The following is a 26,649-nucleotide window of genomic DNA, read 5'->3' as shown; positions in this document are numbered from 1 at the left end:
AATATGACCAAAGTGTCTAAAGTGCTGCAAGGTGCCACCGAGGCCCCAGGGCATACTTGGAGCATCTTTTAGATGCCTATCGCCAGTATACCCCCCTCGACCGAGAGGCCCAAGAAGACGTGGACGAAAAAATAAAAGAAGACCCAGCAAAAGCAGAGGATTCTTAAGAAAGAACCAGTGTGCCCAGTGTGGACGAGATGGACATTAGTGGCATGAATGCCCAAATAAAATAAATCAAATACACAAAGGAGAAAACCAAAGGAGCCAGAACGGGCGAGAGAGAAGACAGCTTAAGAGGGGCCGTGACATTGACTGTGAGGGGCCGTGACATTGACTTCATGATTGACACTGGAGCGGCATCAAGAGCAAGCAAACGCTAGCCGTAAACAAGAGGTCCAAACACTGGGCAAAGTTCTTCAAGCCCAGCGTCGCTTTGTCTTAGAAAATAAGCCCCCAATTCCCATAACAGAAGTTCATCCTTTCCAACCAAGAGATAAAGTATAAGTTAAAAAGTGGAAAAATGACCCTTTGACTCCCAGATGAAAAGGACCAAAAACTGTTATACTTTCCACACCCACAGCTGTGAAAGTAGCTGGAGTTAAACCCTGGATACATTGCACACGAGTCAAGAGAGCGAAAGGGGGGGAGTGGACTGTAAACAGGAATCCTGAAAATCCTCTAAAAATTATTCTGAAAAAGCAGTAAGAAGACTCAGGCTAGACCTTACTGTGGGCACACTGGGAGACTGTCCACCCTGCGTACGGTCAGACCTGCAACTGGGGAAAATTGAAGAAGGGGACTAGACCCTACTGCAGCTAGCCAGGTGAATAGCTGCCCAGCGTACCGTCAGATCTCAAAGAAGATCAATATGCATGTTGTAGTGTTAGTGGTGTTGTATTATAGTTCCTTAATAAGGTGTGAAAAAGGGGGGTCTGCCCCTGTAGGGGGAAGTTTGTCCCAGCAATTCGCTGATAATTACTGGCTTCACTTAGCTAACATCACTGGAGTAAAGCATCTTTGTTTACCAAAAGATATACCTGCAAACAGGCTTATTAGCTCTTGCCTAATACCTGTCTGTAAGCATCCTGAAAAAATTCAAAACGAAACTATGTTAAGCAATTTCAATATAAACTTGACTTATTCCCAAAATTCTGACTGGGGCATAGGTACGAAAATCTTACCCCCTACAGAGTTCACTCTACGTACTCCCATCATAGCTGGAACAAATGCCACTTGTGCACAAATAATTAATTGTCAAAAAAATCTCCTAGGAAATGTAAAGCTATCCCTGCCCCCCCCCCCTTCCACTGTAATGAAATTCAAAACGTATCTTTTAATTATGCACATATACTTCTGCCTCATGGATAGTTTTGAACCTGTGGTTCCCGTACCTGGTCATTCATTCCAGCCAACTTGTCTGATAACCACCCATGTTGCCTTAGCCGCCTGGTGCCAATTCTTCCCCTGTGGCCAGAAAAATCCGTCGACGGCAGCCTAGAGCATTCCAACTAACTGAAAATTGTAATAGCCACCTACAGCTATACTCTGACTCAGAAAAATTGGCACTGGCAGTATCGTTAGTTGGAGTTCCAGGTCTAGCCTTGGCTGATGGTCTGGAAATCAACCGGTTAGCTTGCAGCTTGGCCAAGAGCATAAATGCCACCTCACGAGCATTGTCATTATTAAATAAAGAGTTGCGTGATTTAAGAGGTGCTGTTTTAGAAAATAGAGCTGGTATAGATTACCTGTTCCTTCTCCATCATCTGGGTTGTGAGACACACCAAAAGGTTTGCTGTTTTAATTTAACTGATAATAGTAATGCTGTAGATGAACAGATCAACAATCTGCACCATATAGTGGCTGACATAACAATAGAACAACATGATTGGCTCGATTGGTTAACCTCTTGGCTTCCAGATCTTAGCTGGCTCAAAGCATTATTTGTTCTGATCTTACCAGTGGTATTAGTAGGGGTGCTGTTATGTTTCTGCACTCCCTGGTTTATGCGTTGCTTAAACAATCTGTTTACTGCCTCGGCCACAAAAACAGCTGCCCGCTACGCTCTAATAGCCCAACAGGAGGTTAAGTGATATGTATGTTATAAAAAGTTTTGTATTGTGCTTTGCAGACTATTATGAGCATTCGCTTATCAGAAATGCTATAATTGTAATAAAATTATGCATTTAAGGGGGGAATGTAGCAGCCATATCGGGGGTCAGACTAAGTAGCCTCATGCAGTCTCATGCTTCATGTTCTTGCTGAGCTCTTGCTCTCTGAAATATATGTTTGTAAGCTGACAAGACACAGGAATTTCTTATCTTGTCAACAAAGGCTAAGGTCATAGTGATATGTATATCATGTTCTCTGCTGTTCTCTGCTTATCATGGCTACCCTATAACCCATTTCTTATATTATAAACAATGGTGCTAGGAGAAGAAATGTTGAGGACTGCAACCCCACACGGGAGGGAGAGGAGGAGCCGTTTCCTATGTGTCACAATATCTATAAAAACAATGTGCTGATGTAAATCGGGGCTTTTGGCTCTTTGGAAGTGATTCCAGCCATAAAGCCCGTGCGTTAAATAAAGAAAAACTCTTTTTCCTTCACTCCGTGGTCTCTCTGACTCTGAGTTCTGCAACATCATGACAAAGGTAAAAGAAGAAAGTGCAAAAGCTGGGTTGCAGTTAAACTTCAAAAAAGCCAAGATTATGGCAACCAGCTTGATTGATAACTCGCAAATAGAGGGAGAAAATGTGGAGGCAGTGACAGACTTTGTCTTTCTAGGCACAAAGATTACTGCAGACGCTGATTGCAGCCAGGAAATCAGGAGACGTTTACTTCTTGGGAGGAGAGCAATGACAAATCTTGATAAAATAGTGAAGAGCAGAAACATCACACTGACAACGAAGGTCCGCATAAGGATGGACGAAAGTCCCTTACCTGGTCCCGCAGCTGTGTTCGGTGGGGGGGGAGGTGTTCCGTTTCTCCCCCCGATGTTCTTGGCGAGGGGAGGTGCCCCACCCCTCCCGGCCGAAATTCAGGCCGGGGGGAAGGCACCCCATCCCTCGCCGCTGAAATTCAGGCCGGGGGGGGAGCGCCCCATCTCCCTGACCGCGAAATAAAAAAGTAAATTGAAAAAAAAACAAAAACATGATAGGCTACGTAACGATTTACGTAGCCTATCACGGGTAGATTTTCAAAGTCAGCAGTGATAGGCTACGTAAATCGTTACGTAGCCTATCACGTGTGTGTGTGTGGGGGGGGTTACATTTACTTTGTAATGGCGGCGGCCGGTCGGAATACCGGCCGCCGCCCCCACCAAAATGCCGCTGGGACCCGCTGCCAAGAGGGACATTCGCAGGAGGTAAGTCCCATCCGGGGGGGGCGGGGGGGCGGAGAATTTCACCGCCAATTTCGGGGGGCCGAATGCGTTGGCATTCAGCCTCCCAGAGATTCGTGGAGAAATTCTCCGCCATCCCTAGTGGTGCTTAGGGATGGCGGAGAATTTCTCCCCGAAACTTCAGGGGGCCGAGCGCCAACGTGTTTGGCCCCCCGAACAAGTTTCGGGGAGAAATCCTCCGCACCCCCCCCGCACCCCGCACCCCCCCCCAGGACGGGACTTACCTTCGCCGAATGTCCCTCCCGGCGGCGGGTCCGGCTGGCGGTTCGGCGGGTGTTCGTGCGGGGCGGAAGCGGCAGCCAGTCTTTCGACCGGCTGCCGCCGCTGCCATTCCAATAAAAGAAAAAAAACACGCCCCCGTGATAGGCTACGTGACGATTAACGTAGCCTATCATGGCTAGATTTGCAAAGTCAGCCATGATAGGCTACATAAATCGTCACATAGCTTATCACGGGTGACTTAAAAAAAAAAAAAGCGCGTACGGATAATGGCGGCCCCCATAGGGAGCCGCCATTCCCGTTCCTTATTTGGTCGCTGTAGTCTACGTAAAGATTTACGTAGACTACAGTGACCAAATAAGGAACGCGAATGGCGGCTCCCTATGGGGGCCGCCATTAGCGTACGCGCTTTTTTTTTTAAAGTCACCCGTGATAGGCTACGTGATGATTAACGTAGCCTATCACGGCTGACTTTGCAGATCTAGCCGTGATAGGCTACGTTAATTGTCACGTAGCCTATCACAGGGGCGTTTTTTTTTTTTTTTTTTTAACTTTCGAGTTCGCAGCTGGGTGAGGCGGGAAGCCTCCTCCCTGGCCTGAACTTCACGGGGGGGGCAGCGAAGCGCCTCCCCCCCACCGCGAACAAGCTTCGACGAAAGGTAAGTGACTTTCGTCCACCCCTAGTGGTGCTGAAGGAAAATTCTGAGAGTGCCTTGGACTGCAAGAAGATCAAACCAGTCCATACTCCAGGAAATCAAGCCAGACTGCTCACTTGAGGGAATGATATTAAAGGCAAAACTGAAGTACTTTGGCCACATCATGAGAAGACAGGATACCCTGGAGAAGATGCTGATGCTAGGGAAAGTGGAAGGCCAAAGGAAGAGGGGCTGACCAAGGGCAAGATGGATGGATGATATTCTGGAGGTGACGGAATCGACCTTGGGGGAGCTGGGGGTGGCGACGGCCGACAGGAAGCTCTGGTGTGGGCTGGTCCATGAAGTCACGAAGAGTCGGAAGCAACTAAACGAATAAACAACACAATAACTAGTATGTACAGTTGCATGTAAAATAGAATGCTACCCACTGGATTAGAGAAAGAAATACTGGGGCTTCAACTGGTAACACCATCCAGGTGGAACTAAAAGCAGCCCTGTCTGGGTATAGGTGAGTTACTTGTGACTGAGCGTGTGCCTATCACACTGTTGGAGCCAGTGAGGAGAACTCCTACTGATCCCATGCTCACCCACACAACAGAGGCTAGAGGACTGTTTCCATGAGTGATTTATTCTGAGCTGGCTACGTGTGGAGGTTGTTAGGGATGCATTCCTGAGACTGCTTACAGTCCGATTCTTTTCCTTAAGTCGGGTTCTCCCCCATATGGCTGCTGTGTGTCCCGACCCCCTCATCGACCTCAGGTATGCTAGCCCTGCCCAGGGGTGTGCCTTTCACCCTGACCCTGGTTAAAGGGTGTTTTCTATGTGTTTCTGGTCCCTGCACAAACCAATTACTGTCTGCTCAGAAGTAACTCCCATTGTGTTGAATGAGGCTTGCCCTCTGAATGCCCACAGAACTTAGAGATCCCCCCGCCCCCAATTGACATGGCACAGTTTAAAGCCCAATTCCCTAAGTGCAGTAAAGCATGATCTCAAGGCTCCAATTCTCCTTCGTTTGGTTTATTACCTTAGGAAGGAATGACTTCACGCCTTCATTATAGAGATCCTGCACAGCACTGGGTTAGAAAGGGGGCTGGTTTCCCATCCCTGTTGAAGGAGCGGAACACACTCACATGTTCGTTGTCTGGCTGGACAATGGATCACATTAGAAACGGGTAAGACTCTGGATCTGAAAGCGCCTTATTGCATGGCCAGCAAGGCACTCTGTCAGCAAAGGAGCAGAGAGCCCCGACTGTTCAGTGGGGCAGGCTTTTATACAGCGAAATACATCACATAAAGGGAAGAACTCTAGCCATGCTCTATTAGACACATCACACGAAGGCACACACACACCCTGTTATCTGGAGAGGAGCTGAATGTTCTTTTTGGACAGGGATGGAAGTCTGCCAACAGTTGAGACTGAGGTGGAACACGGAGTACAATGTTATCAGCTCACAGCATAGGCTGAGAGTTGCGACTCCCTAGTAATTCCCAGGACACCTTGCTGACAGGCTGCAATCTGCTTCTCACAGACTATTGAGCTAAGGCAGGATGGCCTAGTATACAAACATGGTGTAACTTTGGTTCATGTTTAGCAAAGCATCTGTTGTACACCTTTCAGCATATTCCAATGGCACTCTTATAACTGCATTGCCAATGCGGGGGGGGGGGGTACACATAACACATTAGGGGTGAGTTAAAGGATTCTTTCCACATCCCTGTGCCCCCTCCCCAATCTTCCTCAGCACAAGCATATGTGTGTTTACTCAGAAGTAACTCCCATTGTGCTCAATGAGGCTTGCTCCTGAAATGCAGGTGCATCAGGACTTGCGGGGGAAAGGAGAAAGGGGGGAGGGGGAAGCCTCTCTTATTGGTTGAGCAGACCCTGCCAGTCAGATGACGTTCACTCCAGCCCCCACCCCCACCAGGAATACGTTCTGTGAAGTGATTTTTACTGCTGCGGAGAACCTGCTTGTGGAGCCCTGCTCACAGCAAAGCTGATCCCTTTTAAAAAAATCTGGTACTCCTCCATTAGCTTCTCCTTCCGTTGTCGTGGAAATATGGCCCAGGAGTGCCTTTTTTCACTTGCAGCCAATAAGCCAGCTGTGAGCCCTCCTCGAGAGCCAGGATCTTGCTACACCTTTCTTTGTTTTTCTAACCTCAAAGATCAATGTCTGCAATGTGCTCTACATGGAGCTGCTCCTGGAAATGCTTCAAAAAGCTGCAGCACATCTTCTCATGGGTGTGAAGAACTGACATAATCTCATTCAAGCAGACTCAGAACTGGCTTCTGGGCCTGTTCCAAGGCCCTGCTTTTGACCCTATGAAATCTTTCTTGGCCTAGGTCCTATATAGATAGGTTTATGTCCCTTTATGATCGAATATTTCCATGTAACATTAAACCTGTTACTCCAGTTGTTTCATTCCTGTGCCCTCCAGAATATCTTTTAAACCTTTGGGTCTACAGAAAGGGTGGCATTGTATCTTCACTCTCATAAGTATTTGCATTAGATCTGCGTGGACTGAGATTTATGTCTTTAGGAGGCAGAGCTCAGAACTGGGAAGAACACAAGCCTTCGAGTTTGAGAGGATCCTCCTGGAAGAAGCTTTTCAGGGCAGAGATGGTGTCTCAAGAGAGCAGGAGCTGTGAGGCTGTGGTGAAGCTTCAAGCAGGCAGCATAACCCAGCACCAGAAGGCTTTAAGCAGAGGCCTCAGCAGAGGGAATTTCAGGGAAGGTCCTTGAATATGAGCCGTCCTAGAAGACAGAAGCAGCAGGAAGAGCTGGAGGAAGAGGAAGACTGCTATACGGCATTGATTCCTGGCTGTGTGATGTTGGCTAGGGTGGAGTTTATGGTCATGTGGTCTGGTGAGCAAGCTGGTGAATGCTTACTTGGCTAGGAAAGACTGCCTTACATAGGCGTGCGCACAGGGTGTGCCAGGTGCGCCCAGGCGCAGGCTAATGTCTAAAATGCAAAGCCACTTAAAAAAAATTAATATGCTCTTTTGACCACTGAGGAAGACCTGTGTCGGAATGCGTTTGGTCATTCTATATTATGTCATATTGTGGTTGTATTGATCATTTTAATCTGTGTTTTTCTAGTAAATAATTAAGAGTATAAAGATTCCAACAACAAAAAATTTTAAACGTTATATACCAACATTCGCTTACTGTGAGACCTACTGTGGATCCCCCTGTTGCGCTGTTGCAGAGGCAGCCGTGGGATCAGTAATGGTACTAGATGGAGACTGATTCGGCCTCAGCAATACAGTCCTTAGGTTCTGAAACAATGGGTGGCTCTTGGATGCACAGGCACCATCTCCAGTAGATGCTGACTTTGCTAGGTTGGCAACCTAACAATTTTAACAGGAATTATGTGAATAACAACATCTCATTGATTCTTGATGGCTTCAGGTATTGTAATGTCAAACGGTCACACCTGGAAGCAGCAGAGACGGTTTGGTCTAGTTGCTCTGCGGAAACTAGGACTGGGGAAGAAAGGCATGGAGCACCAAATAGAAGAGGAGGCCCAGCAGCTGGTGGAGACTTTTGCACATGCAAAGGGTATGTAATACGAGGAGATGATACAGGCACATGTCCCAGTCTGCAGAAATCTTTGTACACTGGGGAGTGCAATTTCATTTATGTTAGGTGATTTCTAACACAAAAATAAATTGCCAAAGATCCCAGTTGTCTTCCATGCGCCACCATGAAATCCCACTCTGGGTATTAACAAGAGAGGTTAGATTGATATTAATATATCTTAATTTCCAGGGCAGCCATTTGACCCTTCCTCGCCCATCACCAATTCAGTCTCCAATGTGATCTGTGCTGTGACATTTGGACACCGATTTTCTCTTGAGGATGAAAAATTCCAGACACTGATGGAAGCTCTTTATGTTGTCTTCAAATTTGTGGGCACCTTCTTTCATATGGTGGGTAGCCTTTTTCTTTCTTACTGACTCAGACAGTCAGTCTTACCTGTCTTAGATCTATCTCCCCTCTCAGCATTATGAAAACCTTTGTGACAGTGGTTATACTGTTGGACTTGGACAAGTGAGACCAGGGTCTTCAAATCCACCCTCACATTTGGGCCAGTTCCTATCTCACAACTCACCTATTTCTCACAATCATTGTAAAAATAAAAGGGGGTGAGGAGACTATGTATGTCACACTGAACCTTTTAGAGTTACATTTTTATCCCATCTTTTCTCCAATTATTCACCTGAATATAGAATCCTTAATGTTTAACATTGCCATTTATTTATGTACCATGTGTCTATCTTGATTTTATTTTCCTGAAGTATTCAAATAGGTTCAAAAATTATCAGGAACAAATCACTAGGATAAAGCATCAAAACAAATAAAATCACAATTAAAATGCCCAGGATAACAGAGAAAATTGTTCATAGCAGCTTGAGGATAAAACAGCCAACCATGTTCAGAGCAGAGCAGCACCTCACAGACAAATGCCTACTGAAACATCTTAATAGCCCACCAAAAATGCAGAAAGAAGATCAGCTCCAGGGTCCCCAACCTTTTAGGGCCAGTGGTAGGGATGGCGGAGAATTCCACCATGGACTCCAGTGAGGCCAGATTCTAAAGAATCCCTCGGAGTCCATGGCAGAACGGAACAATCCCCCCGCCACCCCTGAGGTCCCTGCGGACAGGATCCTACCTGCCACCGGCAGTCTGGATCTGGCAGCTGCTGGCCGCTGCTCCGGTGTGCAGCCACGAATGGCGTCCTGCATAGGGGACGCCATTTGCGTCACTGCTTTAGCCATGATAGGCTATGTAAATATTTACGTAGTCTATCACGGCTACAGCAGGGATGCAAATGGCGTAGTGGACGCCATTTGCGTCCCTGCTTTAGGGATGCAAATTAAATATTTAAATATTTACGTAGCCTATCACAGCTAAAGCAGCAACGCAAATGGCATCCCCTACGCAGGACGCCATTTGCGTCTGCAGCAGCCCGGCTGAGGATCAGCCCGGCCAGCGGCTCTGCAGACACGCTGCAGAGCGGAGCTGGCTAGGGAGGATTCTGGGGGGGAGGAACGGATCACACACACCCCGTCGAGGATTCCGGGGGAGGACCGGATCGCCTCCCCCCCCCCCCGCGGAAAGGTAAGTGGGGTTTTGTACACCCCTAGCCAGTGGGCACATTTTGAGAGTGTGCTGTGGCCATTCTCACAAAATGTCTGCCATGGTCAGTGTGCCCTTTGTATGTGAACCGAGAACTACCGGAAGTACAAGCTGGGTTTCGAAGAGGCAGAGGAACTAGAGATCAAATCACCAACTTTCGCTGGATCATGAAGAAAGCAAGAGAATTTCAGAAAAACGTCTATTTCTGCTTCATTGACTACGCCAAAGCCTTTGATTGTGTGGATCACTACAAACTGTGGCAAATTCTTAAAGTGATGGGAGTACCAGACCACCTTACCTGTCTCCTGAGAAACCTGTACGAGGGTCAAGAAGCAACAGTAAGAACCAGACATGGAACAACCGAGAGGTTCAAAATTGGGAAAGGAGTACGACAAGGCTGCATATTGCCAGGGCCTGCAGGAGAAGCCACCACCACCACCACCACCGGGGAAGAGGCGTGCTTGCCGCAGCTGGGCCTGCTGCTGCCGCCGCTGGGCCTGCTGCTGCCGCCGCTGCCACCACCACCAGGCCTTCCTTGTGGACTTCTGCCTGGCAGACCGCCAGTCCCTGCAGGACCAGGCCCCCAGGTACCGAGCCAGCTGTGCTGCTCCACCTGCCCCTCCCTGGAGGGGCTACATAAGCTGGCTGGCTGAGGTGGCCTGGGAGAGCCAGGGCCTGCAGGAGAAGCCACCACCACCACCACCGGGGAAGAGGCGTTCATGCAGCCGCTGGGCCTGCTGCCGCCGTCGCCGCTACCACCGCCACCAGGCCTTCCCTGTGGACTCCTGCCTGGCATTTTTAAGGGGATTTTAATTGTTTTGTTTGTTTGTTTTATTTTGTTGGGGGGGATTTTGTTGTGTTTTTAGGGGCGGGTAGCCTGCCTGATAGGCGGGAGCGAGGGGGCATGTGTCCACCTGATGGAGGCAGTGGGGGGAGTGTTGGGGGCCAGAACATACCGAGGCTGGGCGGCAGGCGCTGGCGGAGCGCTAGGGGCAGGCCATGCCAGGTAAGGGGAACAAGGGAGAGATGTGTAGTATCTGTCCCCTGCTCCGGGCCTGTCCAGAGCCAAAGGATGGCTGGGAGAGGCGTGACCCCATCTTCTGGCCTTCGTTTGCTGCTCTGCAATGCCAGGTCTGTTACCCAGAAAACCTTCCTCATCCATGACATGATCCTGGATGAGGGCGCAGACCTGGCATGTATTACGGAGACCTGGCTGGCCGAGGCTGCTGCTCCAACCCTTGCAGCCATGTGTCCAGCCGGATTTTCGTATGCACAGCAGCCGAGGGCTGGGGATCGGGGAGGGGGAGTGGCTGTTATCTACCGAGAGTCCTTGGTCTTCACCAGACCCCCTCTCCAGGAGACCAAGGTTGCTGAGTGCATGTACTGGAGGTTGGGCCCGAAGGGCAGTCTGGGGATTCTGCTCGTGTACCGTCCACCCCGCTGCACGACTGACTCCCTGGCCGAGGTGCTTGAGGTGGTCTCTGATGTGCGTGTACAGTCCCCTAACTTACTGGTGTTGGGGGACTTCAACGTACATTCGGAGGCCATCCTCACAGGAGCACCTCGGGACTTCATGGAGACCATGGCCTCCTGGGAGCTGCACCATATTCTAACTGGGCCCACCCATGTAGCCGGTCATGCACTAGACCTTGTGTTTGTTTCTGGAGAAGCGGGGAGTGATCTGGAAGTCGGGGGTATATCCACCACCCCCTTGTCATGGTCAGATCACTATCTGGTGATGTTGGACTTCTCGGTTCCACAACCCCTCCGCAGGGGTGGAGGACCCATTAAAATGGTCCGCCCCAGGCGTCTTATGGATCCAAATGGATTCCTGAACGCGCTTGGGGATTCTCTGGGGCATGCCAACGGCCACTCGGTCGAGACCCTGGTGGGTGGCTGGAATGCCGCAATCACTGGGGCATTAGATCGGGTGGCTCCGAAACGCCCTCTCCCCCTGAACAGGGCTCGGACTGCACCATGGTTCAATCCGCGGTTACGAGCTCTGAAACAGGAGGTGAGACGGCTAGAGCGCCGGTGGCGGAAGTCTCGCTCCAAAGACGATCAGACACGGGCTAGAGCTGTATCTTCAGCCTATCACGTGGCGGTGAAGGCAGCAAAAAAGGAATATTATGCTGCCTCCATCGCGTCTGCAGAGTGCTGCCCCAGGAGGCTGTTCCAAGTGGTCCGGAGCCTGGTCGGTCCTGTGGCTCCGGAACCACTGGAGCATTCTAAGGCCTCCTGTGAGGCTTTGGCAAGGCACTTTGCAGATAAAATTGATCAGATTAGGTGTGTTACTCTGCACACTGTGGATACAGTTAGTGAGCAAGAGGCGGCCTGTGGCAAACCGGTTTTGTGGGATCGGTTCCAGCTTCTTCCTCCTGATGAAGTGGACAAGGTGCTTTCATCTGTAAGGCCGACCACCTGCTTACTTGATCCTTGCCCATCTTGGCTCATTATGAGCTGCAGAGAGAGACTGGGTGAGGGGATCAAGGCGGTGGTGAACGCCTCCCTTGAGGAGGGAGTGATGCCATCAGCCCTCAAGGAGGCAGTGATAAGACCGCTCTTAAAGAAGCCCTCCTTGGATCCTCAAGTTCTGAACAACTTTCGCCCAGTCTCAAATCTGCCATTTTTGGGCAAGGTGATTGAGCGGGTGGTGGCGGTGCAGTTGAAGGCACACTTGGAAGAAACTGATTATCTAGACCCATTTCAGTCGGGCTTCAGGCCTGGGCATGGGACAGAAACGGCCTTGGTCGCCTTGGTGGATGATATGAGGAGGGCTCTGGATAGGGGTGAATGCTCCTTCCTTGTTCTCCTCGACCTCTCAGCGGCTTTTGATACCGTTGACCACGGTATCCTCCTGGACCGCCTGGAGGGGTTGGGCATTGGAGACACTGTATTGCGGTGGTTCCGGTCCTTCCTCTCCGGCAGGTACCAGAGGGTAGCACTGGGAGAGGAGGTTTCGGACCCGTGGCCACTTACTTGTGGGGTGCCACAGAGTTCCATCCTTTCCCCGATGCTATTTAACATCTATGTGAAGCCACTGGGGGCTATCATCAGGAGGTTTGGGGTGCAGTGTCATCAATATGCGGATGACATGCAGCTCTACCTCTCATTCAAATCTTCACCAAGGTTGGCCGTAGAATCCCTGTCCAAATGTCTGGAGACGGTGAGTGGCTGGATGGGGAGGAATAAGCTGAAGCTCAACCCTGACAAGACCGAGGTACTTTTGGTGGGAGACAAGAGGAGGCTGGGGGATGTTGACCTGGTGTTGAATGGGGTACAGCTACCCTTGAAAGACCAGGTCCGCAGCCTGGGGGTCATTTTGGACTCCCAGCTGTCCATGGAGGCTCAGGTGTCAGCTGTGAGCCGGACAGCGCTATATCAACTCCATCTGATACGGCGGCTGCGCCCCTTCCTTCCCGACCATCTGCTCCCATTGGTAGTACATGCCCTGGTCTCCTCTCATTTAGACTACTGTAATGCGCTCTACGTGGGGTTACCCTTGAAGACGGTTCGGAAACTGCAGCTGGTACAGAACGCGGCGGCTCGCCTGATTAAAGGCAGCCGCCGGCGAGATCACATCACTCCAGTGCTGAAGGAGTTGCACTGGTTACCAGTTGTTTTCCACGCCAAATTCAAGGTGTTGGTTTTGACCTTTAAAACCCTATATGGTTCCGGCCCAGCCTATCTTAAGGAGCGCCTCCAGCAACACCAGACAGGCCGCTTAACAAGATCAGCCTCGGATGGCCTTCTCTCTGTCCCATCAGCCAGGACAGCTAGACTGGTGGGGACGAGGGAGAGGGCCTTCTCTGTGGTGGCCCCCACTCTGTGGAACTCCGTCCCTAGGGAACTCCGTCATGCCCCCTCTTTAATGAGCTTCCGTCGTGCATGAAAAACGTGGTTGTTCAGGCAGGCATTTGGGGTGGGTTAGGGTATTTTTTTAAAAAAAAATTTATGGTAAAATTTTATTGTTTTAAATTGTTTTATGGTGGGTTGTACATCGCCCAGAGTGGCTGGGTGACCAGTCAGATGGGCGATTAATAAATTTAATAAATAAATAAATAAATAAATAAATAAATAAATTGTCGCCCTGCTTATTTAACTTATATGCAGAGTACATCATGAGAAACGCCGGGTTGGATGAATCACAGGTCGGAATTAAGATTGCTGGGAGAATTATCAACAACCTCCGATATGCAGACGATACCACCCTAATGGCAGAAAGCGAAGAGGATCTAAAGAGCCTCTTGTTGAGGGTGAAAGAGGAGAGTGCAAAAGCTGGTTTGAAACACAACATTAAAAAAACGAAGATCATGGCATCTGGCCCCATCACTTCCTGGCATATAGAATGGGAAGAAATGGAAGCAGTGACAGATTTTACTTTCTTGGGCTCCAAGATCACCGCAGACGGTGACTGTAGCCATGAAATTAAAAGACGCTTGCTCCTTGGGAGGAAAGCTATGGCAAACCTAGACAGCATAGTAAGAAGCAGAGATATCACTTTGCCGACAAAGGTCTGTCTAATCAAAGCTATGGTTTTCCCAGTAGTAATGTCTGGCTGTGAGAGCTGGACTATAAGGAAGGCTGAGCGCCGAAGAATTGATGCTTTCGAACTGTGGTGCTGGAGAAGACTCTTACGAGTCCCCTGGACTGCAAGGAGGTCAAATCAGTCCATCCTAAAGGAAATCAACCCTGACTGCTCATTGGAAGGACAGATACTGAAGCTGAAGCTCAAATATTTTGGCCACCTAATGCGAAGAGAAAACTCTCTGGAAAAGACCCTGATGCTGGGAAAGACTGAAGGCAAAAGGAGAAGGGGACGGCAGAGGATGAGATGGCTAGATAGCATCACCAATGCAAGGAATATGAACTTGAGCACACTCCGGGAGAGTGCGCAGGACAGGAAGGCCTGGCGTGCTATGGTCCATGGGGTCACGAAGAGTCGGACACGACTGAACAACAAATGGCTCCAATAGTTCTTAAGGCCGTTACTTTAGTTGCTTCCACATGAGCTTTCGAGGAAAGATTTTCTGTAAGATGAATGCCAAGATATTTAAATTCCTGGCACTGATCGATCTGATGGCCATCAATGGACCGTCGGAAGTGGGAATGTCTTTTTCCAAACACCACCACCTTTGTTTTAGCATAATTAATATTAACCTTTCTTTCGTGCAATATTCACTAAGCGTAGACAGCAGCCTACTTAAACCTATACAAATGAGTGATAATAAAATCATATTGTCAGCATATAATAGAATAGAACCTTTTTTTGACCCAATTGCAGGATGAAAAATTCTGGCCCAGATAATTTTAAAACTATATCGTTCAAATATACATTAAAAAGCAGTGGACACAAAAGATACCCTTGTTTCACCCCTCTCTTGATGGGTTCAGTTAAGGAACGAGAGATGCCCACTCTTACTCTGGCGGTTGTATCTGAATAGAGTTCCTTCATCAGAAACAAGAGACTTTTATCAATATTAGCATTGCCCAATTTATGCCACAACTGCTCTCTATCAACTAGATAGAGTTCCCTAGGGAGGGAGTTCCACAGAGTGGGGGCCACCACAGAGAAGGCCCTCTCCCTCATCCCCACCAGTCTAGCTGTCCTGGCTGATGGGACAGAGAGAAGGCCATCCGAGGCTGATCTTGTTAAGTGGCCTGTCTGGTGTTGCTGGAAGCGCTCCTTAAGATAGACTGGGCCTTGCTGGGCTAAAAAATAAAGATTCAGGCAATGATCAATCGTATTTTGGCCTTTCCTGAAACTGGGCTGTTCAGAATAGATAATATGGTTAGAAGACTCCTAATCCTCCAGCTGGTTTAATAACATTTTACAATATAGCTTAGAGTCAATGTCCAAAAGACTTACTGGTTGACAATTCTTAGGATCCTGCTTATCACCCTTCTTGTATATTGGAATGCCGATACTCTGTTTCTGACCGACTGGGAATGTACCCATTCTGTTAATTTGAGGAAACACACTTTGGCTAATATTGGAGCCCACCAGTTGGGAAAACACTTGTATATTTCTGGAGACAACTGTGACAACTGTGGCTGACAACTGTGACAACTGTGGCTGCCCAGACGGAGCTCCTGCTGCACCAGGGGAGGTGGGGGTGCCCTGGTTAGCCCTGGCAGCCCACTCCAGTCACAGGCAGGAAGAATCCAGCCCTGAGCCTTTGTGCATAAACAGCAAATTCAAGGTGGGGATGGGGAGCAGATCTGTTCAGTAAAAGGAAACGAGGGAGATATTTACAGTAATAAACATGCCACTGTAACTACATGGATAGGGTTTACAATGAGCTACAGCGAGGAACAGCACAGATTTTATAAGGATGGGGGTGTGTTATCAACCCTGTGATGGGTTCTTGATTGAGCTCCTTCACTCCGTCCGGCGGCTGGAACCTGAAGGCCCTCAGCAGGCTGGTCAAGAAGACGAAGAGCTCGATCCTCGCCAGCTGCTCCCCCGGACACACCCGAGCCCCTGGGGAGAGAGCAGGGGAAGGGCAGCAAATGAGCATTACCTGGAGGATGGTCTCCGAAGTGTGTGGGGGGTGTGCACGAGCCTGATACTTGAGCAGCCTCCTGCTGCCCCGACGAGCTGCCATGGTGTGCATGGATGGCGGCGGCCGAGGCAGCAGGATGGGATGGGAGCCGGACAGGGAAGCACCACGGCATTTCTTTCTTGGCTCCAGTACTATCCTGCCTGTGCCGCAGCCATGGAGAGCAATGGCGCCGGTCTCTGCCAGGCACGGCAGAACGAGGTGCAGCTGCTTGCTTGCCCGCGGCACCGGAGCAGCTGCCATCCTGCCGAAGGAGAGCAAATTTGTTCCAAATATGCCGATCTTTTCTGCGATGAGAAGTGGCTGTCCGTAGTATGCTACCTAGCAGATATTTTTGAAAAAATGAACACACTTAATCTGTCCCTTCAAGGTAAAGGGGATGTTTTAACAATGAGTAAGAAAGTAAGTGCTTTTTGAAAGAAATTCATGCTACGGAGAGAGCATTTTGAAAATGGATGTTTGGAAATGTTTCTATAAGTATGTGATTTTGTTGCCAAAAACAACGTGTCTCACCTTTGAAAACCCTCATATCTGCACACTTAAAACACTTCGAAATTGAAATTTCTAAGTTGTTTAAAAATCTTCCAAATGAAGAATTTCAGTGGGTTTTGAACCCATTTGTTAAAAATGCAACACCTTCTGATGAGTTTGCAAGAACAACTGATTGACAAGAGGGAAGAGGGAAGTTTACTAGCCAAATTTCAACAACAACCTTTGCATAATTTGGGGATAGGACTAAAAAATGAGTATCATGATTTAGTAAGCACAGCCAATGATGCACTTCTTTCATTTGGATCTACGTATCTTTGTGTTCGTCTTTTTAATCTGTGAGAGCCATCAAAATCATGTATCAAAAAATAAACTGAACTTAGAACCAGACTTTTGAATCACTACATCACAAAGTGTTAAACCAAAATTCTCAAAAATAATGAAGCATCTTCAGTCACATTGCTCTTACTAAAAAATATTTTTAGTGAAAGCAAAAAGGTTTTTTATCCCATTAATAAATAAAATAAATTATATTTAAAATATTGATTATTTCTTCTTTATCTCACCCTTTTTAATATTTTGGGGTGTGTCCCCCAAAACTGTTTACTGATAGGGGTGCTGATCAAAAAAGTTTGGAGACCACTGCTCTACAGCATATATCCCAGTCAGGAACAAGGCGTGCACCTGAGAAAGGAACAGGTGTTGGAGGCTCATCCCCGCCCTGCACCCCCAAAGCGACCCACCAGGAGCTGCTGCAACTGCCCCCTCCATAAGCCCCTTTTGCGCTACTGGCTGGCAACCTCGGAGAGCCCAAGCAGGAGACGTTGCTTGAGTACAGTTTCAGAGCCAGCAAAACTACTGGAAGTACTTAGGACAGGGCAATGATAAGGGCTGCTTTCCACTCCGCTGCCCCAGCCGCTGTAATGTCACTGACCTGGTTCACGCCGTCACTGCAGCCCACTGTGGCTTAGCCCACGGGGTGCCAGTTTGCAGTCAGAGCCCACGGTGCTGCAGCTTCTCATTGCATGCGACCCAGACGAGGCCGGGTTGTTGGGGTGGTTGAGAAGCCACCCAGAAGCCGTGGGCTGTTTTAGGGTTGCAGGTTTTAGGGTCGTCAACCACCCCAACAACCCACCCTTGCTGGGTTTGCACAGAACGAGAAGCTACAGCGAGCCCCCCCCTCATGCCCCGAATGTTCAAAACGGGGACTGCCACCGTGACAGTAACCCCACGGGGGAATTCGCCCACAGTGGCGTCTTGTTACATGGAGCTGGGCCAAGATCTCATAGCTGATCGTCACAGATAACCCTTGGTCAGTACGAGCAACTGGCCAACCCAGCAGTCATGGGATATGTCACAAATTCACCAGGGAAGATGTGGTGAGGGCTGGAAAGGGAGGGAGAAGGGCCTGCAGTTGCTGACTGTTCTGCCACCCCTCCCCCACCCTGCAGTTGGCGCTGGACTGAAAGGGGGTTACAGGGTTTTATTTCGTCCTCAGCTGTTCTGCAGTGCGATGCACCATTCGCGGGGTGATGAAGGAACAAGCCTTGCAGCCTTCCTTTGTGGCTGAAGGCATTACAGATTCCAGCCCTAGTGTCAGGAGCGCCCTGGCAGCCTCTTTCAGTAGACTCCAATAGCCAACTCAAGACACAGGTGAAAGGATTCTTTTCAAGGCTTTAATCCTTTTACAACTTAATGACTCTTTCAGATGCTAATCACCAGCGACTAAGCAAGGAACAGCAGAGTAGCCTATGCTCCGGGCAGGCAGTTGATCCCCGTTTGAAGGAGAGTCACTTGAAGATCCTGAACTTATGGGCTAGGGAGAGATCCTCCCTCTTTCCCTTGGGTCCATGGGAGGTGGCTGTTGCTTGCGTGCCAAACGGGCGCTATGCCTCCTTTCCATGCCCTCCATCTGTCGTCGCTCTCTGCGCCGGCACCAAGCATCCAGCAAGCCCCCCTCCAGCACTCTCTTGCTGCCAGGGTCACTATCTATCTCAGGAACGCCGGCAGGAGGAATCTCTGCCAGCTGCTGTGCCTGTGAGGGATGAGCGGGCTCCTCTCCCACGGATTGCTGATCCTCCTCAGAATCAGAACTGCTCTGGGGTTCTATCGGCTCAGTTTCCACCCTGACATCTAGTATAGGGAGGCACAGTGTTCAGCTGCTCACCAAACACCACACGGTGCATGTAGGGATGGCCTGGCAATCCGAAGAGGGGGTGGAGTCCGATGGACTCCCCCCTGTCCGGCATCCTGGACCCCACTCACCAAGCCCTGGGGCACTGACGGACCTGGCTGCCAAGAGAGCTGGAGCTCAATGAGCAGCTGGGAGCACTGTGGCACCCAGCGCTGTTTCACAGGCCTCCTCTGGAGGCCAGGGCGAGAACACTGGGGGCTGTCCACACCGAGGACTCTGGCAGTCAAGCCCTTGTGTGCATAAAGCAGAAGGACTTGACTGCCAGAGTCGGTGGCGCGGGGGGGGGGGGGCTGGCGCAGCTTGGCAGATGAGGTAAGCAGGGAGGCTCGCCAAGCAGGTCTGGGCTGCGCGAGGGCGGGAGGCAGCTCGTCGAGCTCCCCTGCGCCCCGGACGGAGAGGGGTCTGTCCATGCCTCGTTGCATGCTCCCTGTATGGCCCCTGGCCTCCCTCTGTATTCTGAAATTGTTCTTCCCCCCTACCCCCCTGCTGAAATATTTGAAATGGGACTCTGCTTTGGAAGGGAGAGGGTCAGAATGGGAGAGCCATAGAGTTTAGCGTGCAGAATGTTCCAGGATCTGTATGCAGCATCTCCAGTTAAAGGATGGGGAACACAGGGAATGGCACTGAAAAAGAGTCTACAAGCTTTTCTACATAGGGATGGGCAGACTCGTCTGAGTCTGCACATGGTGGATGCTAGAGGAACCATCGCTGCCACTCGGTGAGCAGTCTGGGAGCAACCCACAGCTGCCCACTGCTCCCTGCGAGCCACCATTTTACGGAAGATCAGCGTTCTTGATTTTGCAGGGCCATTTCCGCAGCATTAGATATACGAAAAGGACAGAAATGGCCCTTCACAGCCATAAAACATTACATATAGGAAATCTAGAGCCCCCATCTTCCATAAAAATGGTGGCTTGCATGGTGGACAGGCGGCTGCTGGGTGCGAGCAGGCGGGTCTGGTAAGTCCTGGCCACTTGTGTGGCTTGGCAGCAGTGGCTCACTGAGCCGGGCGGGGCAAGTGGGGGGAGTCTGAGAGACTCCCAGAAGCAGTCGGGTGCCCTGACATCCTTGTCCTTACATGAGGCTGTTAATCGGCTGTTAATTTTCTGCATCTGCTTTTGGTTTCATCGCAGATTTGAGATCCTAGCCCTACATATACAGTGTTTCTTTTCCTGCTTTCCTGCTCCATAGCCTCTAGAGGACACAGTGGTGGAGCAGAATAGCACAAATAGACTAGAGGAAAACCTCTCCAAAAGTGCTGTTTGGACAGAGAAGCGAAACTGGGGGATCATGTCATCATATAAAGAATCCATAAACAACTGCGAGTAGGGAATGACGAGTGCGTGATAAATGCCTCGTGCAGAAAAACTCTTTGAGCTGCTGGCAGTCAGAAATGAAAATGCTAGGGCAGTAGTTTGACTCTGTTGTTGTTGTTGTTCAGACGGTCAGTCATGTCCGACTCTTCGTGACCCCATGGACCATAGCACGCCAGGCCTTCCTGTCCTGCGCTCTCTCCCAGAGCGTGCTCAAGTCCATATTAATTGCATCAGTGATGCTATCTAGCCATCTCATCCTCTGCCATCCCCTTCTCCTTTTGCCTTCAGTCTTTCCCAGCATCAGGGTCTTTTCCAGAGAGTTTTCTCTTCGCATTAGGTGGCCAAAATATTTGAGCTTCAGCTTCAGTATCTGTCCTTCCAAGGAGCACTCAGGGTTGATTTCCTTTAGGACTGACTGATTTGACCTCCATGCAGTCCAGGGGACTCGTAAGAGTCTTCTCCAGCACCACAGTTTGAAAGCATCAATTCTTCGGTGCTCAGCCTTCCTTATAGTCCAGCTCTCACAGCCATACGTTACTACTGGGAAAACCATAGCTTTGATTAGTCGGACCTTTGTCGGCAAAGTGATGTCTCTGCTTCTTACTATGCTGTCTAGGTTTGCCATAGCTTTCCTCCCAAGGAGCAAGCGTCTTTTAATTTCATGGCTACAGTCACCGTCTGCGGTGATCTTAAAAAGGTAAAAGGTGTCCCCAACCAGTCGTGTCCGACTCTAGGGTGCGGTGCTCATCCCCGTAAAATGTGTCACTGCTTCCATTTCTTCCCCTTCCATATGCCATGAAGTGATGGGGCCAGATGCCATTATCTTCATTTTTTTAATGCTGAGTTTCAAACCAGCTTTTGCACTCTCTTCTTTCACCCACAACAAGAGGCTGTTTAGGTCCTCTTCGCTTTCTGCCATTAGGGTGGTATTATCTGCGTATCTGAGGTTGTTGATAATTCTCCCAGCAATCTTAATTCCGACCTGTGATTCATCCCACCCGGCGTTTCTCATGATGTACTCTGCATATAGGTTAAATAAGCAGGGCGACAATATGCAGCCTTGTCGTACTCCTTTCCCAATTTTGAACCAATCGCTTGTTCCATGACCGGTTCTTACTGTTGCTTCTTGACTCTCGTACAGGTTTCTCAGGAGACAGGTAAGGTGGTCTGGTACCCCCATCTCTTTCAGAATTTGCCACAGTTGTTATGATCCACACAATCAAAGGCTTTAGCATAGTCAATGAAGCAGAAATAGACGTTTTTCTAGAATTCTCTTGCTTTCTCCATGATCCAGCGAAAGTTGGCGATTTGATCTCTAGTTCCTCTGCCTCTTCGAAACCCCGCTTGTACTTCCGGTAGTTCTCGGTTTGCATACTGCTGAAACCTAGCTTGAAGGATTTTGAGCATAGCCTTGCTGGCATGTGAAATGAGCGCAATTGTGCGCTAGTTTGAACACTCTTTGGCTTTGCCCTTCTTTGGAATTGGAACGTAAACTTACCTTTTCCAGTCTTGTGGACACTGTTGAGTGTTCCAAATTTGTTGGCATATTGAGTGCAGCACTTTAACAGCATCATCTTTTAGGATTTTAAATAGCTCAGCTGGAAGACTGTCATCTCCGCTAGCTTTGTTGGTACTAATGCTTCCTAAGGCCCACTTGACCTCACTCTCTAGGATGTCTGGCTCAAGTTCAGTGACCGCACTATCATGGCTATCAGGGACATTCAAATCTTTCCTGTATAGTTCTTCTGTGTATTCTTGCCACGTATTCTTAATCTCATCTGCTTCTGTTAGGTCCCTGCCTTCTTTGTCATGCCCGTCTTTGCACAAAACATTCCCTTGAGATCTCCGATTTTCTTGAAGAGATCTCTAGTCTTTCCCATTCTGTTGTTTTCCTCGATTTCTTTGCATTGTTCATTTAAGAAGGCCTTCTTGTCTCTCCTTGCTATTCTCTGGAACTCTGCATTCTTCCCCTTTCTCCCTTGCTTTTCACTTCCCTTCTTTCCTCAGCTACTTGGAAAGCCTCATCAGACAGCCACTTGGCTTTCTTGCATTTCTTTTTCTTTGGGATGAATTGAGTTGCTGCCTCCTGAACAATGTTACGGACCTCCGTCCATAGTTCCTCAGGCACTCTGTCTATCAGGTCTAATCTCTGAAATCCATTTGTCACCTCCACTGTATATTCATAAGGGATATGATTTAGGTCATACCTGAATGGTTTAGTGGTTTCCCCTACATTCTTCAATTTAAGTCGAAATTTTGCAACAAGAAGCTCATGATCTGAGCCACAGTCAGCTCCAGGTCTTGTTTTTACTGACTGTATGGAGCTTCTCCATCTTTGGCTGCAAAGGACATAATCAATCTGATTTTGATATTGACCATCTGGTCATGTCCATGTGTAGAGTCGCCTCTTGTGCTGTCGGAAAAGAGTGTTTGCTATGATCAGCGTGTTCTCTTGGCAAAACTCGATTAGCCTTTGTCCTGCTTCATTTTGTACACCAAGGCCATTTTGTACACCAAGGCTTCATTTTGTACACCAAGGTCTTCATAGAACCAATCAACCTCAGCTTCTTTGGCATCAGTGGTTGGGGCACAGACTTGAATTACTGTGATGTTGAATGGTTTGCCTTGGATTCGTACTAAGATCATTCTATTGTTTTTGAGATTGTACCCCAGTACTGCTTTTCCCACCCTTTTGTTGACTATGAGTGCTACTCCATTTCTTCTAAGGGATCCTTGCCTACAGTAGTAGATATGATGGTCACCTGAATTACATTCGCCCATGCTTGTCCATTTGAGTTTGCTGATTCCCAAGATGTCAATGTTCAATCTTGCCATCTCATGTTTGACCACCTGCAGCTTACCTTGATTCATTGATCTGACATTCCAGGTTCCTAAACAATATTGTTCTTTACAGCATCGGATTTTCTTTTCACCACCAGACACATCCACAGCTGAGTGTCCTTTCGGCCTTGGCCCAGCCACTTCACTCTTTCTGGTGCTACTTGGAAATTCCCTCTGCTCTTCCCCAGTAGTATATTGGACACCTTCCGACCTGAGGGGCTCATCTTCCGGCGTCATCTCTTTTAGCCTTCTGATACGTTCCATGGGGTTTTCTTGGCAAAAATACTGGAGTGGGTTGCCATTTCCTTCTGCAGTGGACTACATTTTGTCAGAACTCTCCTCCATGACCTGTCCGTCTTGGGTGGCCCTGCATGGCATAGCTTATGACTTCACTGAGTTACGCAAGCCCCTTTGACACAACAAGGCAGTGATCCATGAAGGGGAGTTTGACTCTGTACAAATGCTATATATTCCCATGTGGAAAAAGAGGAAACCTCATCATCCCAAACCTCATATGAATTTCATTTATCTTTCAACTGTTCCACTAACAAAGCCACAGAACACTGAGAGATTCTACATGTGAAATGAGATGGCAATTCAGTGACTGTTACTAAATAGTCATTTTCCAAAGTCCAGCACTAACAATGCATTCGTATGCTTGTCTTCTCCAAAGTAAGGGGCCTACCCCCAGGTAACTTTGCAGAAAATTACAACCTAAATACAGCAAATATAGCTTTGTTCTTAGAAAATGAAAAGCTGAGACAAACCCCAGTAACCTTCAGTGCTGACATTTGTGAGAAATAAGTTCAGACTGTGATTTCAGGCCAAACTCAGTTACATCTAATAAAAAGAGCTGGGGTTGTTTCAGGCTTGCCTTAAAGGAGATCATATGGCATTTCTTGGAAATAACCCACAAAACATATCTATAAATCACAAGGAGGTTTGGATTTCTGCATTTGTACCTGCACCAAATGGCAGAAATGCTTCTCTAGCCACAAAATTTTCATCTTTGTCCAAAAAATGATTTGGGTTGAACTGTTCAGGAGTCTCCCACTGTTCAGGATCCAGAAGAACAGAGCGCAGGTCTGGAACAATATATGCCCCCTGCAAGAAAGAAACGCTTGACCGAGAATGAAGCCAGAACATCACATTGCAGGATTGTTCCTCACTTTTCCAGTACTAATCATAGAAGCCACACACACTTTTCTCAGACCTGAGGATTCACAGACTGGGTTCGGATGTCACGATAACCCATGATGTGCTAAATAAGCCACAAGGGGTTATCATGTTCCATGCTGGCTTATTTTTTAACCCATTCTGGCTTACCTGGCCAAAATAACCCACTCTGACAACCCACGGTCTGCAGTAGGGGTTATTTAACCCATCATGGCTTATCGTGTCATCTGGCAGTCACCGTGGGTTATTTTAGTTGGCTACATATTTTAGGGATGTTGGAGAAATCCGCCATAGACTCCAGTGAGGCTGGATTCTTGGGAATCCAGCCCCGCAGAGCCCGTGGAGGAATGGCCTCCCCCTCTGGCCACCCCCCAAAAAATCCCCCCCGGGACAGACCTACCTGGCGGCGGATGTGGCAGCGGCAGCGGATACGGTGGCGGCAGCTCCAGCTTGTCTTCTGGCCACTGCTGGGCTGCTGCGGCCGCAAATGGTGGCCGTCATAGTGGCCGCCATTTGCGTGCCTGCCTTTTGCCATGATAGGCTACATAAATACTTACGTAGCCTATCACGGCAAAGAGCAGGGGCGCAAATGGCGGCCGCTATGCCATTTGTGCCCCTGCTGTTTTGCCGTGATAGGCTATGTAAGTATTTACATAGCCTATCATGGCAAAAGGCAGGCACGCAAATACTTGTGTAGCCTATCATGGCTTGGCAGGGACGCAAATGGCGACCGGCGTAGTGGCCGGAAGTCCGGCTGCAGCTGGCCCCGGCTGGTGGCTCCGCGGAGTCGGCCGGGTCGGATTCTGGGGGGAGGAACAGAGTGCCTCCCCCCCACCACGGAAGCCCCACAATGGAACAAGGTAAGGGATTCATACATCTCTAACATATTTGTGTGGCCAGAGTGTCTGAGATCGCCGCTCCTCTGCTCCTTGAAGGAGTTCTCTTTTGGGAACTGTTCCCTCTACTGGGGACAGTTCAAGGGACTATGCCAGGAATGTCTATACGCAATTATGCTTTACCAATTTAGCACTTTAGCTCTATTGCGAACAGCTAAAGGGTCTGTGCAAGCAATACCTATGGGGTGAAATGCGCAATTGTGCTATAGTACTTTAGCAATATTGAGAACAAAACGGGCTCTGCCAGCAATGTCTGGGGAGGGGAGGTGCACAATTCCACTTTAGCGCTATAGTACTTTAGCTCTACTGAGGGCACTAAATGAGTCTATGCCAGCAATGGCTATCGGGGTGGGGGGTAAGGTGTAATTGAAGGTTTTGTGGGTGTGTTAGCTGCCTCCTGACTAGGGGAGGCTGCCTATGTTTTGTCCCAATCCTGCAAACCCCCAAGTATTAATTTTCACCACCCCTTTTTATTGCACCTGGGATTTTTCCTGCTCTCAGGTAATTGCAGAGGGTTTTGATGGTGCACTGGGTGCCTCCCAACTAGGAGAGGCTCTGTGTGAAGTGTGGTCCTGATCCTGCAAACCTCCAAGGTGTTATAGTTCCCACCCCCTTTTTGGTGAACACTTGGATTTCGTTCCTTGTAGCCCCTGCTGAGATACAATGAATGGGTGGAACAGCGCCACTGTTCAGGTGGGAGGAATGCAACGGGACAAGGGGAGGGGCGGGATGGGTCAGATTACTCACAGTAGCTTATTAGTCAGGTTGTGTGGTAGGGCATTGTGGACTATTTTAAATACAAGCTACTGTGAGTAGTTTATTAAGCCACTATGGCTTAAAGTGATGTCCAAACGCGGCCACTCTGGATTGGTTATTTGATGGGCTGTTCTAAACTCATGTTCTCAACTCATATGGTCCTGGCCTACATCGTCTGTGGGCCAAAGAATAAGAAAAATGTTTCAGGGGGGTGTTTGCCTTCTCTCATTCAAACCTTTTCCTTTTTAGGTGCTTCCTGTAGTAAGCAGATGGCCTTCTCCCCCGCTCACCCATTAAAAGAAAAGACTCCAAGCAAGAACTCTGAGCAAGAGCACAAGTATTTCCTCACCCCAGCATTCCCTGGGGATGATGCAGGCAGCTGGTGAATCATGGCCTGCTTTGGGGTTTTACTTTTAATGGGTGGGGGAGTAGGGATATTGGAGAAATCCTCCACGGACCCCAATGAGGCCGGATTCAATAGAAGTCGGTGGAGGATAGGATCTCCTACCTCCTCCTCTATTGCAAATTCCTCGCTGGCGGATCCTGCCTGCCGCCAGCTCCAAAGCCCCAGCGATATGGCCGCCATGGCCGTATCGTTGGCTGGACTGACAAACTGCGGACACAAATGGTGACCGGCATAGTGGACGCCGTTTGTGTCCCTGCTCTTTGATGTGATAGGCTATGTAAATCTTTACATAGCCTATCGTGTGAAGGAACAGGGACACAAATACGCCATTTGTGTCTGCAGTTTGTCAGTCCAGCCAGCGATATGGCCATGGCAGCCATATCGCTGGGGCTTCGGAGCCAGCCAGTGGCTCCACAAAATCTCCATGGAGCGGAGCTGGCCGGCAAGGATTCTGGGGGGAGGATCCCTCCCCCCCACGGCAGACCCCTGTGGATGGCAAGGTAAGGGATTCGTACATCCCTAAGGGGGAGCAGGAATGCTTGCAGTCTGTATGCTTGCAGCTGTCTACACAAGCAGTTTTTTAAAAGGGGCGATTA

At 49.0% G+C, this 26,649-nt stretch overlaps 1 protein-coding gene across 1 annotated transcript in view; it reads right to left on the bottom strand.

Annotated features, from left to right (window-relative positions):
* Positions 1-15,709: 15,709 nt before the first annotated feature.
* The window catches only part of LOC146351703 (cytochrome P450 2J5-like), a 60,287-nt gene continuing 49,347 nt past the window's right edge, over positions 15,710-26,649 (bottom strand). The window contains exons 8-9 of the mRNA XM_084845711.1: positions 23,782-23,923; positions 15,710-15,900 (exon numbers count right to left, since the gene is read on the bottom strand). Coding sequence (XP_084701837.1) covers positions 15,710-15,900; positions 23,782-23,923 — 333 coding nt within the window. The remainder of the gene's footprint in view (positions 15,901-23,781; positions 23,924-26,649) is intronic.

This window comes from Heloderma suspectum, chromosome 3 (genome assembly GCF_057233095.1).
Source record: "Heloderma suspectum isolate Gila_16-S chromosome 3, 16-S_ref, whole genome shotgun sequence".
Lineage (NCBI taxonomy): Eukaryota > Metazoa > Chordata > Lepidosauria > Squamata > Helodermatidae > Heloderma > Heloderma suspectum.
Note: the sequence above shows the minus strand (reverse complement) of the source record. Positions and strands in the feature narration are given on the sequence as shown.